The 15172-nt window shown below is 41.0% G+C and overlaps 3 protein-coding genes across 3 annotated transcripts in view; 2 read left to right on the forward strand and 1 right to left on the reverse strand.

Annotated features, from left to right (window-relative positions):
• The window catches only part of rngtt (RNA guanylyltransferase and 5'-phosphatase), a 69995-nt gene extending 64647 nt beyond the window's left edge, over positions 1-5348 (reverse strand). The window contains exons 1-3 of the mRNA XM_062550805.1: positions 4941-5348; positions 4048-4157; positions 3849-3952 (exon numbers count right to left, since the gene is read on the reverse strand). Coding sequence (XP_062406789.1) covers positions 3849-3952; positions 4048-4157; positions 4941-5004 — 278 coding nt within the window. The 5' untranslated portion in view covers positions 5005-5348. The remainder of the gene's footprint in view (positions 1-3848; positions 3953-4047; positions 4158-4940) is intronic.
• Positions 5349-5985: 637 nt separating this feature from the next.
• Positions 5986-9094, forward strand: pnrc1 (proline-rich nuclear receptor coactivator 1). Its single transcript, XM_062550812.1, has 2 exons — positions 5986-6715; positions 7598-9094. The coding sequence occupies exons 1-2, from the start codon at positions 6305-6307 to the stop codon at positions 8054-8056; spliced, it is 870 nt and encodes a 289-aa protein (XP_062406796.1). The 5' UTR covers positions 5986-6304; the 3' UTR covers positions 8057-9094.
• Positions 9095-10617: 1523 nt separating this feature from the next.
• LOC134098295 (xaa-Arg dipeptidase-like) lies at positions 10618-15141 on the forward strand. The gene is made up of 7 exons (XM_062551326.1): positions 10618-11595; positions 11849-11997; positions 12748-12890; positions 12984-13138; positions 13350-13476; positions 13889-13996; positions 14159-15141. The coding sequence occupies exons 1-7, from the start codon at positions 11191-11193 to the stop codon at positions 14293-14295; spliced, it is 1224 nt and encodes a 407-aa protein (XP_062407310.1). The 5' UTR covers positions 10618-11190; the 3' UTR covers positions 14296-15141.
• The last annotated feature ends 31 nt before the right edge of the window (positions 15142-15172 follow it).

The raw sequence follows: 15172 nt of genomic DNA on the forward strand, positions 1-15172 counted from the left end.
CGACGAAGACGTGCAGCAAAACAGCTGAGAAGGAGAGCTCTCATGTGTCCAACATGCTACACCAACAGCAGGCCTATGGAAGACGGAACAGGTAGGAGATGCAAACAGCTGGTGTGTGTCACTGAGCTATACTACATTTCCAATAATGCGCGAAAACTACAGGAGCTCGTCAAATCCAAAAAGGTAGATTTCTGCAACTGGGTCGGATCGAGGTCGGGCTGCTTTCACACCATAAACGAACCGCACCAGGGTTCGATAGGAACCGCTGCGAGACCACCTCCTCAGCTGGGTCTCGGTCCGCTTGTTTGGTCCGCTTGTTTGGTCGTTTTAATCAAACTAAACAAGGCAGGTGTGAATACGTCTTTAAGGAGGGTAGCCAAATCCCTACCATCAAAGCTTGTTCAAGTTCAAAGTTTAATGTCATGATGTACTCATAAATAAGGATTTGTAAGTATTGAAAATCCATGTGCTCAAGTGTCCATTCAACTACAGAAATAAATGAAAAAGAAAAATAAATAAATAGATACTACAAAAGAAGAGGGGTTGGGGAGCACCAAGGGAGCCAGGAGCAACAGGGGCAAGGAAAAACTCCCTTGTCCAGGAAGAAACCTTGGGCAGATCCACGGCTCAAGGGGCCAACCCAACTGCCTGGGGTCGTGCTAGTAGAGGGAGCATGTAAGTGTGTGTGTGTGTGTGTGTGTGTGTGTGAAGGACGAGGGAATCCTAAGGGCAGGCATGTGTAGTGTCTTGGGTGGAGAGGTGGTGGGACAGTTTTTATGTTTTTATGTTTACATATTTTTATGTTTAAAGGCCAGCTATTTCATGGATCCAGGATATTATGCATCCTGATAAAGTTCCCTTGGCCTTTGAAATTAAAATAGCCCCACATCATCATATACCCTTCACCATAGCTAGGCTTATTAGCCTGTTTGATTTGCATTGACAGGCTAATAGACCTACTGGAAAAAAGCACCATGCCAATCTCTAGCTGTGATGAAGGGTATGTGATGATGTGGGGCTATTTTAATTCCAAAGGCCAAGGGAATTTTATCAGGATGCATAATATCCTGGATCCATGAAATAGCTGGCCTTAAAAAATACAAATCTGCCTGCCCCAATGTGTTAAATTCCCATATAGGGTTACATAGGGGGTCAAATACTTCCTTCCCCCTAGCATTTAGGAAGAACATTTATTTATTTACGATACATTCTTCAATCACAAAGAAAATTGGTGTAGACTTAGCGGTTTTATTTTTACTCATTTTTTGAATTAAGACATTAAGATTTATTGTCAAATGATGATTTTATATTCCTCTTTTTAGGCAACTTTAGCATGGTATCAAATACATTTTCTCCCCACTGCATATGTGTGTGAGTGTATAGGTGTGTGAGAGAGAGAGTGAGTGTGTGTGAGTGAGTGAATGCGTGTGCGAGTGTGTATGTGTGTGCATGCGTGTCTGTGAGTGTGCATGTGTGTGTGTGTGTGTGTACGTGTAAATGTGTGTGTGCGTGAGTGTGAGTGTGTGTGCGTGAGTACTGTGTGTGTATCTATAGCTGATAAGAACTGTGTTGCACTTTTCAGGCCCCATCACATCATCGGATTGTATGGCACCAAATTGTTCTGTATTCAAATGAATACTTTCTGAATCATATCATAGCCATATTCATCTAGGTACGTGTCGAGTTGCCGTAAGGGAGAAATTCACACCGCTACATGTTTCTCATTCCAAGATGCTCCCAGACAGGTCTGGACTGCAGACAGGCCATTCTAGCACCTGGGCCCAGTTTTTCAGGTCAACTAGTGGGATTTCAGATAACGGATTGGATCAAATGTTTGAAATGGGTTTTTCAAAAGCAAAAGAGGGATTCTGAAACAAGATCAGATCATGTAATCCGATCCTACATTTGATCTGGATCAAACCTGCCCTTTGGGTTTTTTAAAACTTTAAATAGATTGTAAACCAAAAGTTCAAAGCGCTGGTAAACGGGATTTGGTAATCCTGAAATTCAGTATTTGCATCAAAGTAATCCAACCCAATGGTCCAACCTAACCAATCACATTGATCAGGGATTTCTAATGTTACTTCCTGCTTTCCCCTTAACTTTAGGCTGCGTTCAGACTGCAGACAAATCTGATTCCTTCTCATATCTGATTTGTAGGACTGACTGTCCACAACATTTTTAGCAAGTGGCCAAATCGGATATTTCTCTGTTCAGACTGGGCCACATCACTGACCGATGAAACTACCTCTTGGAAGTGGTTTGGATCCATTTCGCAAAAATCGGATTTCATGTGATTTGTCACATTTGTCACAGACTTCAAAAGCGCCATCCAGTTCCAATCTAGATGGGCTAAAAATCGAATTTTGGTTGGCAGTCTGAAGACAGCCTTACAAACTGACAATAAACAGCATTGGCAGTCAGGAGACAAAGTATGAAGGCCTCCTTTTGCTGTTCATAAATGTCCACATTCTTCTGACTGCAATATGTTTGCAGGCTTTGCTACTATCGTTAACTGCCTCCATTGTGCTTAAATGACAGGCTTAGATCAAGTGCAGAAGCTGAAAAGTACTGTATGTAGCTACACAATTCTTTTTACTTTAGCACATGGGAGAATATGGCCCTTGGTGAACAGGGTCTAGGAACAGTCTATTGGAGAACTTAGCATTAACTCTGAATTCATTGGACAAGCCTTATCACTTTGTCACTTTGTTCAGGTATTCCCACACTACTAACACTATATCCTACTTCACCACTAACCTTTGGTAAACTGCATTGCTGTAAAAATGCACTAATTCCTCCTGTTGCAATTCAATTTTTTTATGTTTTGCTGGCATTGCTACTACTGTTCTATTGCTTTGTCTCGCTCTACCACTTTTGATTTTGAAACTGTAACATCATCCTCATCAGCATTGTTGTTGTTGTTCTGACAAGGGTTGATTCGAGTTAGTTGAGGTCAAGCGCGGAGGCTGGGTCAGAGATTAGGGGTGGGGCTATGTCGTCAAAGAAATTGGCACCTCTGCATTTATTCAGTAAAATGTAATCAACGTTTTCCAAAAATCCCACTTAAGAAGCCGGTTACAAAAACTGTTGGTGTCGTGAAAACGCAAGGCATAACGGATAACAAAAATGAAAAAAAAAAAAGCGTCCTGTAAACAGGGTCTTAGATGGCAACGTCAGCTGAAGTTCTGTTAAGTAGTTCTAAATGTATTCCATAGGCCTACTAACGGGGGAGGGAGTGTATGTTTTCTTAGCTGTGTCAGAGCTATGGGCTACCTCTACCACTCTACCTGCAACCAAAGTCCTACTATTAGTCTAATGGCAACAACAGGTAGATTGATGCTGCAAGTAGAAGATGCATTAACAAGCTGCTAAAAGGCATACATGCCGCCATCTACAGCTTAGGAGTGCCAGAGAGAAATGTCATGGAGAGGAGATGTTGGAGCAATAGCTAAAATAAACATGCCTATCCCGATGTTTGAGCCACATCAACAACATAGTTTGCTCTTAGGTCAATGCATCGATACAAATCGATGGATTATAGCACCCCTAAAACTAGGCCTCTGATGGCCTTGTGGCAAGAAATCTCACTTCTGACACTTTGAATTGAGGCTGAGATGTATTGTGAGGCTGCTAAAAGTATGTACTCCAGTGTCAGAGTGTCGTCACTATGGTTGAGCATGCGCTTTGACTGCCATACGAACAAGCCTGGCTCTTTCCCATTGTGGTCAATCTGCTGGTTAACCAAGGTGTGAAAAAAACAGGTGATCCCAAAGGGTTCACATACTTTTTCTTGCCACCATAGAGTTGGTCTGATTTAATCATAATATTTGATCCAGTTGGCTTACCCTCTGCATTGCAGTTTGAAATATTTGATTCCCTCCTTTTCAATGTCATTGCGGTCATAAAACCGAGTGGTGTTGGTCAGGTCGATGAGTAATCCCATTTTGACCTAAAATGTAAAACAAGTACCTTATAACTTCAGCTGATAAGGCAAACTTATGAGTTATTACAAATAAATTGTATCTTGGAAACAGAAAAAAATACCTTTAGGCTCTTCAGATAGTTAGACAACATGCTTGGATGAAATCTGTTTTCTTCAGGAACTTGGTCATCATATCTAGGACCCAACATCGTTTTCAGGGGAAGGAATTTTCCTTGAAAATAAATAACGTTGCATTAAACAAAATCACGCCATGATCTTAGTCCAATCTGGGATGGAGAACTTTTTGATATCGAGGTTAAGTTTGAATAAATGCTAGTGACTATCAACAAATAAGGAGTAACTTCACAGAGTGATCACACAGCATCAGGTGTCAGATGTCATTTCCTATGTGCAGCCGCGTCAGTCACAGAGCTACAGATGGGCTCTGACAAACCATTTATCCTCTAATCAAGAAGTAGTCAAATGATACTTGTATTGCCTACGCGCCAAAGTCACACTGAAAGCCAGACATCAATGTATTCTTGGCCGTGGATATAGTTTATGGGCTTGCTTGATGATCAAAGGCAAGTTGAGGATTTGGAAGTTAACTTAACCAATGACTGTAACTTGCAGTTAGTGGGCAACTTGTCTAGGACAACATTTGTTCACTCCTGTTACCAGTAGTGCTACTGCTACCTACTAGTAACTTCTGCTACCGTTAAGCTTGCTTGACACTAGCTTACTAAGATTACTTGGTTAATAGCGTTAGCCAGCTTGGTATGACTGAACATGGCATTGCAATTACAGACACATACACAGAAAGGCTGTAGTTGACGTTACTAACATTGATCCCAGCAAGTAAACGAAACAAAAGCAACAACATGCTTAGCTGATATGCTAACTAACTAACAATAACAACTTACATTTTAAATTAACGTTAGCTCTGCTAGGTAGTAGCTTGCTGGCTAACGTGTTGTGGTGTAAACGTAACAGTTAACATTGGTTTGTAAGTTACCTGCTATGGGCTGTCCTCTTCTTGGACAATTCCGCCATCGCGGAGGTGGTCCTGTATGTGACATATCGGTGGTCTTCTGAGGTCCAACAGGCAGAAGCTCACATTAAAGCAAACATCCAAAGGTGGGCTAGCAGCATCAGTGTGATGCTCCACCGGAGAGGGTACTACAGCGCAGGCTGTAGCTCTCCTGTGGTCCGCTGTCTGGGCCTCTAATTCTTTAGTCAAATAAATAACAGATTGCTAAACGTTACTATTTTTCTACGTATTCGATGCAAAGTATTATCGTTCTTCTTTGTTTTTCAGCTCTGTTGACCCTAAACCTCAGTAATAAGGCCGGTTTGCCTGCTTTCTTAACTCGCCATCTGCGATGTCTACCAATGAACTACAATGCAACTCACCATATTAATCCCACAGTGCAACGCGCTGTTTTTTTACTGACTGCAGTAATGTGCAGCTGCCACTAGGGAAACCAGCACATAAGGTCACAGATCCGTATGCCTGCCTCTTGGTTTTGGACCAAAGGCAGTAGGTTTTAGACCAAACTAAATAAGTAACTACAGATATAGACGTGCATTAACCCTCGCATGCATGCATAGCCTACAAGTAGAGGTGCAAAATCATTGCAAACTGCAATGGTTGTGGCACCACTGTAACCTGCGCTGTGTTTGACTGCACAGATGGGTACTGAACTGAAGCTGGTGGATGTAGCAGTTGATTTGCTTGATGAAATAATTCTGTGAAAAAATATCAGTTTGAAGTTTCTGATATTAGTATAATGAGTGAATAAGGCAATGGGGCTCCGCTGTCCCTTAACAAATCCCGTCAATAGGATTATTTTCACTCTACCATACAAGAAGAAACCCCTGTATGTAGCAGGTGGAGTGGTCTCTGATTCAACTAGCGGGTCTACATACATTCACACATCGGACCCTATCGTTAAATTATCAATGTGAGGCCGGGTTTCACCCAGGTTTCACCTCATGTGTTGTGACTGTAAAACAGCGCCTCTTTGACATGGGGGCGTGTCTGTTGTTCTACTACGAGGCGAAATCTATCAACAGGAACTGCCGCCACCGCAAGCGCCATTTTCAGGCTCCAACACGAATCTGCGCCATCTCGAAAAGTTTGAGAAAGGGGACGTTTATCCCTGACATAGTGGATATTCTACTGGGTTATTTCATCAACAACAGAAGTTTGTAATTTAAAGGGAATCCATAGAGGGGTTTTGGAATAACGTCAGCGAATGAAGTTGCTGGCTAGCTGCTGTCGCTAGCTTACTTTGCTAATATTAGCAATATATTTATCTAGCCAACTTATCGCTATCACCGCAAGTGAAGTGTTTACATTTTCAGTGAAGGCTGGGGATGTATCAGCATCTATTGTCGACGGATGATATCCTAGTCATGCTTGGAGAATCACTTAATCATCACACGGAGTCAAATTTAGACAACGTAGAGAATAATAACTCCACAACCGTAACTTCGCATTCTACGGGGGCGAACATCAACAAAACAAGACATGCTCTGTTCAAGAAAGGTAGCCGAAGAGTGCGCTCGACTGCCTCCAACTACCAAAACAGCATCCAACGTTCCCAACAACAGAACCAGAAACATGGACTTCTAAGAATAAACAACCCAGTGCGTCGGGCAGACATAAACAACAACGCAGTAATGCGGCCGAAATCTCCTGTGCTGCTGAATGCAGAACCGGGGACGAACAAATCTCAAGCCGCAGTGTTGGGCACCCATCTGCTCAAAGTGGGGTCGAAAAGGGAGGTTGGTATCTGCTTGGTTTAATTGAGAATAAAAAGATCATGCTACGATTACTTGCCAGTATGTTACATCTTAGGTGTTATCTTATGCATTTGAATTTGTTTTGTAGGCCTAGACTTAAGAACATTCTTTGACTTTACCGGCTTAATCTAGCCTGGCTAGGCTTAATCAGTTTTGCCAGTAGATGAACCTCCTTGGTGGTGTGATTGCTATGAGGTTCGGGCTGTAACCTCATGTCAGGACACAAAGTATAGTAAAATCACCATTCAGCCTTAACCACTGTAGGCCTACAAAACATCTAAAGTTCTAAGTTTAACAAATCCCCTGTGTGCAAAAGTTATCTTGTGGGAACAAGTTACTATCGTAGATAACTTAAGTCTTGTACACAAGTTATCGTGTTCTAGCATTTGGTATAATTGTCACAGCAGTCCAGTTAATATGACAAGAATACAATGCAATGGTTGATACATCGACACTTTAGTCATTACAATTTATTAACCAGTTACAATATATCCTGGCATAAACATTCATTCCTCTTGGTGTCTGCAACCAGTCTGCAGATATACCACCATGCACCACCTCAACAACGTGTCTCCAGTCCAGATGTGTGTTTCAGATATATGTTCTTAAATACATTTTTGTATAGATAAGTGCTAAGCACAATTTTAGTGTATGCATTCACTCTTGGCCCAGTAGGTGACAATGCCAGTGCCAAAAAGCAAAAAGTTTCAATACCACTTTTGTGGTGACTAATAACTCTCAACTGGTTTGGTCATATTAGAGGCATACATATTTAACTGCATTAAAGAAGTTGAAATATGTCAGTAAAAAAGAAATCATGTGTGTGTGATTTCACTCATGTGATGCCTCTGTGTTTATCATCAGCTGCTGAAATCAAAAACAGGACGACCAGAGCGTTCATCTCAGCTAGGAAATCAGACCATCTACGGCCCCAGTAAATGTGAGCAGCCACCACCGAACGTCAGTAACCGGGGCCAGAAGAGCAGATGTAGTGCAGCTGGGAAAACATCTGTGAAGAAGTCTGACAACAGTTGTCACCAGAGGCCTCAGTCCAGCAGTAAAGAGGTTAAAAAACCATTCAGCATTGCAGATAATATCAGCCTTGTGAATTTATGCCAGCCTGAGTTTGTCCCAGAAGACAGCTTAAAAGATGGAGAGAAGGTGTACGCAGGTGCGAAGTTCAGTGAGCCTCCATCACCCAGTGTTCTTCCCAAGCCACCGAGTCACTGGGTTGGTGAGAATGCACCTCCGTGTGCCGGTGATGGCAGAGAGCAAATGACTTCTCATTTAAAATCTCTGCTTAAGGTTCCTGATAAGCCATGATGTGAACATCAGGCAACAAGAAATCACCATTTTAAAAATTATGCCCAGTCCTCTAGTGCTCCGATAAAAAAAAAATCCATAGGAAAATTGCTCTTGAAACATGCAGGCTTGTTGCAACAGAAAATCTTGAATTACTGGACTTCTGATTCATTGTCTTACAGTTGGGATGAAAGAATTGTCAGAACATTTCTAACACAATTTGTACATTTATGTATTATAATACATGTAATATATGTGTATATTTTCATGTTTTAACAGAGTGAAATCTAGTTTTGTTACTGAAGCTTGAAAATGATGTATATTGCAATCAGGTGTACTCTCAAAGTGTTAAACACATTGCATGTAAGATGTCTTACAACTTTGCACAAGATAACAGAGGGGTCCTGTAAGTTGTGAGAAAAGTGGAAGACATGATGTAGTAGGGTATTGTTAACCCGTTGTTGTGATGTGATTGATTTGTGCTGACCATGGCTGAATGAAAAGTGGCCAGTTGAAGTGGGACAGTCTGGAAAGCTCATACAATTGACTGATTGAACATATAAATGGATGCAAGGTTGGCAGTTGGATCCACTCTGAATTGAGAAGTCCTACGTGCAGGAGTTATTACAGTACAACTGATCCAGAAGAAGACATCTTCAAAATCAGGTCTTTTTTCGCAAGCACTGACATGTCTCATCTTATAACAACAATTACTTTATGGCCAGTGGCACTAGCACTAGCTACCATTTCCCTTCTGTGTCTTTGTTGATATAAATCAAAATTCTCAGATTTATTCACTCCAAACTGTATTTTAATGGCCACAGATATGGGCAAATCTATTTGCACTGACAATTTATCTAGTTACATTTTATTCTGGCAATGCATTTTTCACTGAGCTTATAAGGCAATGGTGTGTCAAGTAATACAACATATTTTGTTGCAACAAATCCAGTTGGATAGACTGTGGATGTGAGCATTTCCCATTATTAATTTGGTATGTGAAACAAACATTTTATTTATTTTTACAAATTAATACAATAAAACAATTGGCTTCCCCCAGCTTGGTGTGAACAGTGGTTTTGTTGTGCACGTTTTTTTTGAAGCAGACAGTTAGACTATGGTTGAACACTGTCTCCTGATACTAGGGAGTAGGGACTGATTTTCTGCCTATTGCTGATACTGTAATTGAATTGACCTATTACTCTTATTGTAAAGGCCTAGTTGTTGCAGATACAGGCATACAAGTTTGATTCTAATTCATTATACTCTAAATGTATAGGAGTGGTTATGTCTTGCGCTCCAGTCTCTTGGTGCTCCCAGAACAGGACCAGAGAATCAGTAGCAGGCCCTGCACCACTTCACATGACAGCCCACTATAACGGCATCTGCATCTTTATCTTTATCTTTAGAATTGACATCCACAGTCTTATGGATCCATTTGTCTAGAACACAACATCTCTTTAGAAGTTCAGGAACAGCTTATTATGCTGAAGAGTGATGACAGGTTGAAGCACTGCAACCCTCTCTGTAGCATGCAAGAGTAGGCTATCCCTAAGGTATCTTTTTGGTCAGTCACTTTCCAACTTTCCAAGCTGATGGTGCACAAAATGCAACAACAGGTACTGTATCTTTGACAGATTAAAATATGCATGAAATTTGAAGTGTAGTATCATTATGACACCTTCTGAATGCATGCCAAGTTTTATGGAATTCTGTTCATGTTCTGTTCAGTTCATCTGTTCTGTTCAATTCATTTGTTTGTACATTTAGAGACGGTCAGCAATTGGCCTGTAGATGGTGGCGATTGGAGGGTTGCTCTTTGAGGATGATGATGAGATGTTGCCTACTAACTACATTTCTAGAAGACAAGACTCTCACTCACACACACACACACACACACAAACACACGCACACACACTCACAAGCGAACTCACACACATATACTGAGAGAGAGGGAGACAGAGAGAGAAGCATACACAAAAGCAAACACACATGCACACATTCATTTACGTACACAAAAGTTGCATGGAAGGGGATGGAATAGAAGATGGAGACAAATTGACAAGCGTGATTTATTTTTTTGCAGAGAGAATGTGCAGGACTGAGCAGCGGTCCTATTTTGTACGGCTAGTTCAGTCTGGTCCCATAATCATCCACCAGTGTAGTATGGGCTCATTCATTCCCTCCCTCTCAGTGGTGTAGTCTTGTTCGCTGTAGTGGATATACTGTGATAGAAGTTAACTGTGGTGGGTACTGTGATCAACCCCAAATGTTAATATGTATTCTTGCCTATTTTAAGTGGGTATACTGAGAAGATGATGCTTTTTAAGTGGGTATACTGTGTAGTCCTGCGTATCACGCAGACTACACCACTGCTCCCTCTCTCCACCTCAAGTTGGCGTGTGCTGAACTGGCGTAATGGCTGTTGTGCCTCACACAGATGAGGGGTGGTTATCAAGACTGTTTGCTGATTAGGTGGAGGTGCACTTGCCGGAGTAAACGAAAGTGGTTCAAGGTATTCCAGACGGAGTGCTGAAGGGAAAAGAAATTGAGCGAAAGTACGTAGACAGCCGGAGTCAGGCTAAGTTCTCCCCTTCTCTGTAAAGCACTGTGGTGGGTGCCTTAGGGAATGCACTGTGTTGTTGTTGTTGTTGACCAGTCTTGTAAGGGGAAACTGACTGCGCTGAACTGCGCCCCCCTCTGACTACAGTTGAACTGCGCGCTCCTCTGGTGTTGTCAAACACATGAGGTGGTCACATTACGCACACGTTACGCACCTTCACCGCTTATCCAGATACACTTGTTTAATGCATGCGGATCTGTCATAAATGCACTGAGATTCTGTTTTTTTTCTGTTGTAGCTTAAGTCTTTAAATATATCAATCTTGAGAGTGTTTGCCGCATATCGCCTTCCCTTGACCACGATCTGAATCATTGTCGGGACTAAAATAACTCGTGTCAAAATGTCCTCTATAACTAGAACATAGAATGCCAGTCTACTTTAACAGAAGAGGTGGCGGCGACCAACATAAACTTGTTGGGTGATCATATACGGTGTCCGTTACATTTATCCAAGAAAACTTCATCGATCAATTTCGGTCAAGATTATAGCCAATATTTGCATGTAAAAGTCGAGAAGTCCATAACGCTGAAACATGAAGGGGTCTGAATCTCTTCAAGATTTGAAAAGACAAGTTGGCAATGCTATTGATGAAGCCAAGGAGAAATTTTGGCGCCTTAGCCAAGACATTTGGAGGTGTCCAGAGCTCGCGTATGAAGAGAAAAAAGCGCATGACAGACTGGTAAAATTTTTCAGTGAAGACAACGGATGGATCATAGAAGGTCACTATAAGCTTGATACGGCATTTTGCGCAACGTGGGGACCTTTCGGAGGAAAGTGCGGTGACAAAGAAGTTCATATTGGTTTCTTGTGTGAATACGATGCTTTGCCTGGAATGGGCCACGCTTGTGGCCATAATTTGATTGCAGAATTGGGGGTAGCAGCAGCAACAGGCTTAAAGGTTTTGTTGGAATCTCTGTCGGACTGTCCACGTGTTACGGTAAAAATACCATTTCATTTTTGCATGACATAACTTGATGTAACAGTAATAGTTTTCATAACTGTCAGCATTGTCTTTTGTTATGATGTAGGTCTACTTTCTCCCATCCTGTGGGTTATTTTTATTTAGGTCAAAGGCATTTTATGCATGCGAAATGTCCTCTTCACTATTTTGATGTAAAACACCACAGAAAGATAAGGGGGACATCACTTTTTTGTTGCAGTTGATATTAAACATGTTTTGTCTTTTCCAGATTACTGTTTTTGGAACTCCTGCAGAGGAGGCTGGTGGGGGAAAGGTTGACATGATTGACATGGGGGCCTTTGAGCGGCTAGATGTGGTGTTCATGGCACACCCTTCACAAGAGGATGCCACCTATTTGCCAATTGTTGCTGAGCATGAGTAAGTGCAATAGCCTTAGCCTGCATGGCATTTTGTGGAAGGTGAAGTAGTCATTTATATATGGGCAAAACTATTTGGATTCCTAAATATTACAACCATATGTGACATAAGCCTAATTTACAGTCATTAATATTGAAGTCTATGGGTTATGTATGTATATGTTGGTCTCTCTTCTACAACAAATCTTGTAAGCTCTATGGACCTTATTGACTGTATGCCCAACATATTAATACATGACACAAAGAACTGTGTGAACCATGCAGTGCATTTTCATAGAAGCACCTGCCTTTGTTATATTTCTCCACTGCTTTAAACAAGTTTTCCTGTATATGTATATTAAGACCCTGCTGTACTGACAGTTATAGTGTGTCATCTAGTGGTGGGGTTGTGGAATTGCAACCAAATAAATATCACTAAATTTGGTGGCAGAAATACAGTGACAGTCAAATGGCATAAAAAGCGAAAGGCCCTCATAAGAGCCGGTATTTGGTTTGTTCTTTCTTTGCTACTGTAGCAAGATGGAAGCACAATGTGGTAGGAGACCCACTATGAAGGGCTCATTCTAAACTCAGTTAAAACAACATATTTTTCAGGTTAATGAATACATTAATTAGATACTATTGTATTTCTGCTAAATCACCTTCAATCACAATAACTTTCATGTTTAGCGGACTTGTTCATTTAGTCTCTAATGACGTGGATGTTTGTAAGCTTGTACTGTACTATGTATGTGCATTTGTTTCTCCACAGTGTCGTTGTGAGGTACCATGGCAAAGCTGCCCATGCCGCTGGTTATCCTTGGGAAGGGATCAATGCTCTTGATGCAGCTGTCCTTGCCTACAACAACCTTTCTGTGCTCAGGCAGCAGCTGAGGCCAGACTGGAGAGTACATGGTGAACCAGCCTATTCCCCACATAGTCAAACACATGAGATATTTCCCTTGACTAATACAAAGCACCTCATGGAGATTTGATGTGTGTGTGCAGGTATTATTAGCCATGGTGGGGTTAAGCCCAACATCATCCCAGACTTCACCGAACTTGAATATTACCTGCGAACACCATCACGCAAAGACCTGCCAACTATCCGAGCCAAGGCTGAAATGTGCTTCAAAGCTGCAGCTATGGCAACAGGTTGTGAGGTAAGTGGGGTGAATGTTTATTCATTATAAAATCCCCTTGTGGCTGACTTATGTAGAACATATGCACTTGCCATGTCACTGAGTTGTTAACCTGTGTTTCTGTGATATTGAATAGGCCTATAGGAACACCACAATGTATGGGGTAATTAGCATATTTCCTTTAAATATTGTGTTCGTGTAAGAATATAATTTGCCATAATATCACTCCTAGGTTGAAGTTGTATTTGCAAAAAATGAATTTCACAACTTATTGCGTATTCCCACGCTGGAAAGGCTGTTTGAACAGAATGGAAAAGCTCTAGGCATGGAGTTCATCCCAGACATCAATGGCTCTGAGGGTAAGCATAACACACTTTTCATTCACCACACATTTAGCCCACATAACATAAACATAAATTGTGTTCAGGTCTTGTTTGCACATAGAACACAATTATAACACTCTGCTCATATTCATCCATGTTTTGTTTAGCACATGTGTAGACATTTTGCTTGGGGATGTTCCTCAAACAATAAGTTTGCATATCAGTCACTACTTGTAAAACTAGCAGCATTCATTCCGAATGTTGAAGTACATAAAACAATGTATACAGTTACTGAAATAGCCAACAATTCTTGACATACAGTACAATTTAAACAATAATTATACAAATTTAGATTTTGTGTTCTTTCTGGAACACATTCAATATATAAAGTGAAGAACATGTCTATTTTCCACAATATCTTCTTAGAATGCATTTTTTATCCTTGAAGGTTCAACAGATTTTGGGAATGTTTCATTTGTTGCACCTGGTATTCACCCCAACTTCTACATTGGTTCTGAAGCTTTAAACCATACAAAAGAGTACACAGTGGCAGCTGGTGGGTCTCAAGATTGTTTCTAATTCTAATGCAATCTGAATAAGAAGTTCAGAGGGTATTTCTACAATTGATCTACTTTAGCTAATATCAGTTCTCTTGTAGAGTAAATTCAATTTCCTTGTTGTCATTCTTTAATTATGCATTTTATATCTTGGTCTTTAGGTTCAGAGACAGCCCAGTTCTACACTTTGCGGACAGCCAAAGCTTTGGCTATGACAGCCCTTGATGTCCTTTTCTGCCCAGAATTGATGCAGAGGGTGAAAGTAGAATTTAATGAGGCTAAAGTGAAAGAAGAATGAGTAGATGAAATTGAACAAGACAAAGGGTGAGCCTCTCAACAGTGAATAACTTAACAATAGAAGAACAACTTAGCCATGCTTCCAATGAAAGACTTAAAGGAGAATTCTGGCAGCTATAGTGTTACACTCTGGGGGCATGTTTATGAGTCTCCATGTTCATAGCTGTCTGCGCTGCTCCAGCTGTAGGAAGAACCGATTGTTTTTGTTTTTTTAGCAGTACTCGATGACCTTGAGAAACAGAGATTTTTGCCGGAGAAAATTGTCGGAATTTTCCTTCAAATGGGACATAAACAACATGGGTCATGGTTATTAATATTGTTAGGATTTAAATGAAATAGGTAAGAATAATGACTAGTTCTTATAATATAATAATAAATAATTACTCTTCCTTCACTATTTCCATTATTTTGGATTCTATGCTAGTGTCACCTTCACCTGGACAGGGCATCATTTTGTGTTTTGTAAAACCCCCTTGTGAGGTTATAGTTCACCCAAAATGGCGGGGGGTTGGGAATACAAAAAAAGTGAATGTAAAGCTCTTCCAAAGGCTGTTCATTTGATTTTCCCAAACAAATGGTAGGCATCATTCTGATTTTAGATTTTCCAAACCGCTTCAAAGTTGTGCCTCAACCCCAATTCAGGGCATGGCCATAATGACTCAGATATCAGAATCCCTTGCCCTGATATTCCCTCATAAAGAAAGTGAAATGTCCAACGGGTAGGACGATCAGCACATATGGTGACCCCTTGACCGGGTATGAAGATTTGAAGTAAATCTGATCTACTGTTTAAGTTATGTGTGAGCATACGGTACACCCACTAACACACAGATTCCCATGGGCAAACAGATGGACCTGGATATCTGCTCCCTACCAGG

Source organism: Sardina pilchardus, chromosome 12 (genome assembly GCF_963854185.1).
Source record: "Sardina pilchardus chromosome 12, fSarPil1.1, whole genome shotgun sequence".
Taxonomy (NCBI): domain Eukaryota; kingdom Metazoa; phylum Chordata; class Actinopteri; order Clupeiformes; family Clupeidae; genus Sardina; species Sardina pilchardus.

Bases quoted from the DNA above. Each gene is read 5' to 3' on its own strand.
- LOC134098295 (XM_062551326.1), top strand. From the start codon at position 11,191: ATGAAGGGGTCTGAATCTCTTCAAGATTTGAAAAGACAAGTTGGCAAT. The intron at 11,596-11,848 runs GTAAAAATACCA...TGTCTTTTCCAG, and splicing joins CGGACTGTCCACGTGTTACG to ATTACTGTTTTTGGAACTCC. The intron at 13,139-13,349 runs GTAAGTGGGGTG...TATCACTCCTAG, and splicing joins CTATGGCAACAGGTTGTGAG to GTTGAAGTTGTATTTGCAAA.
- pnrc1 (XM_062550812.1), top strand. From the start codon at position 6,305: ATGTATCAGCATCTATTGTCGACGGATGATATCCTAGTCATGCTTGGA. The intron at 6,716-7,597 runs GTTGGTATCTGC...GTTTATCATCAG, and splicing joins AAGTGGGGTCGAAAAGGGAG to CTGCTGAAATCAAAAACAGG.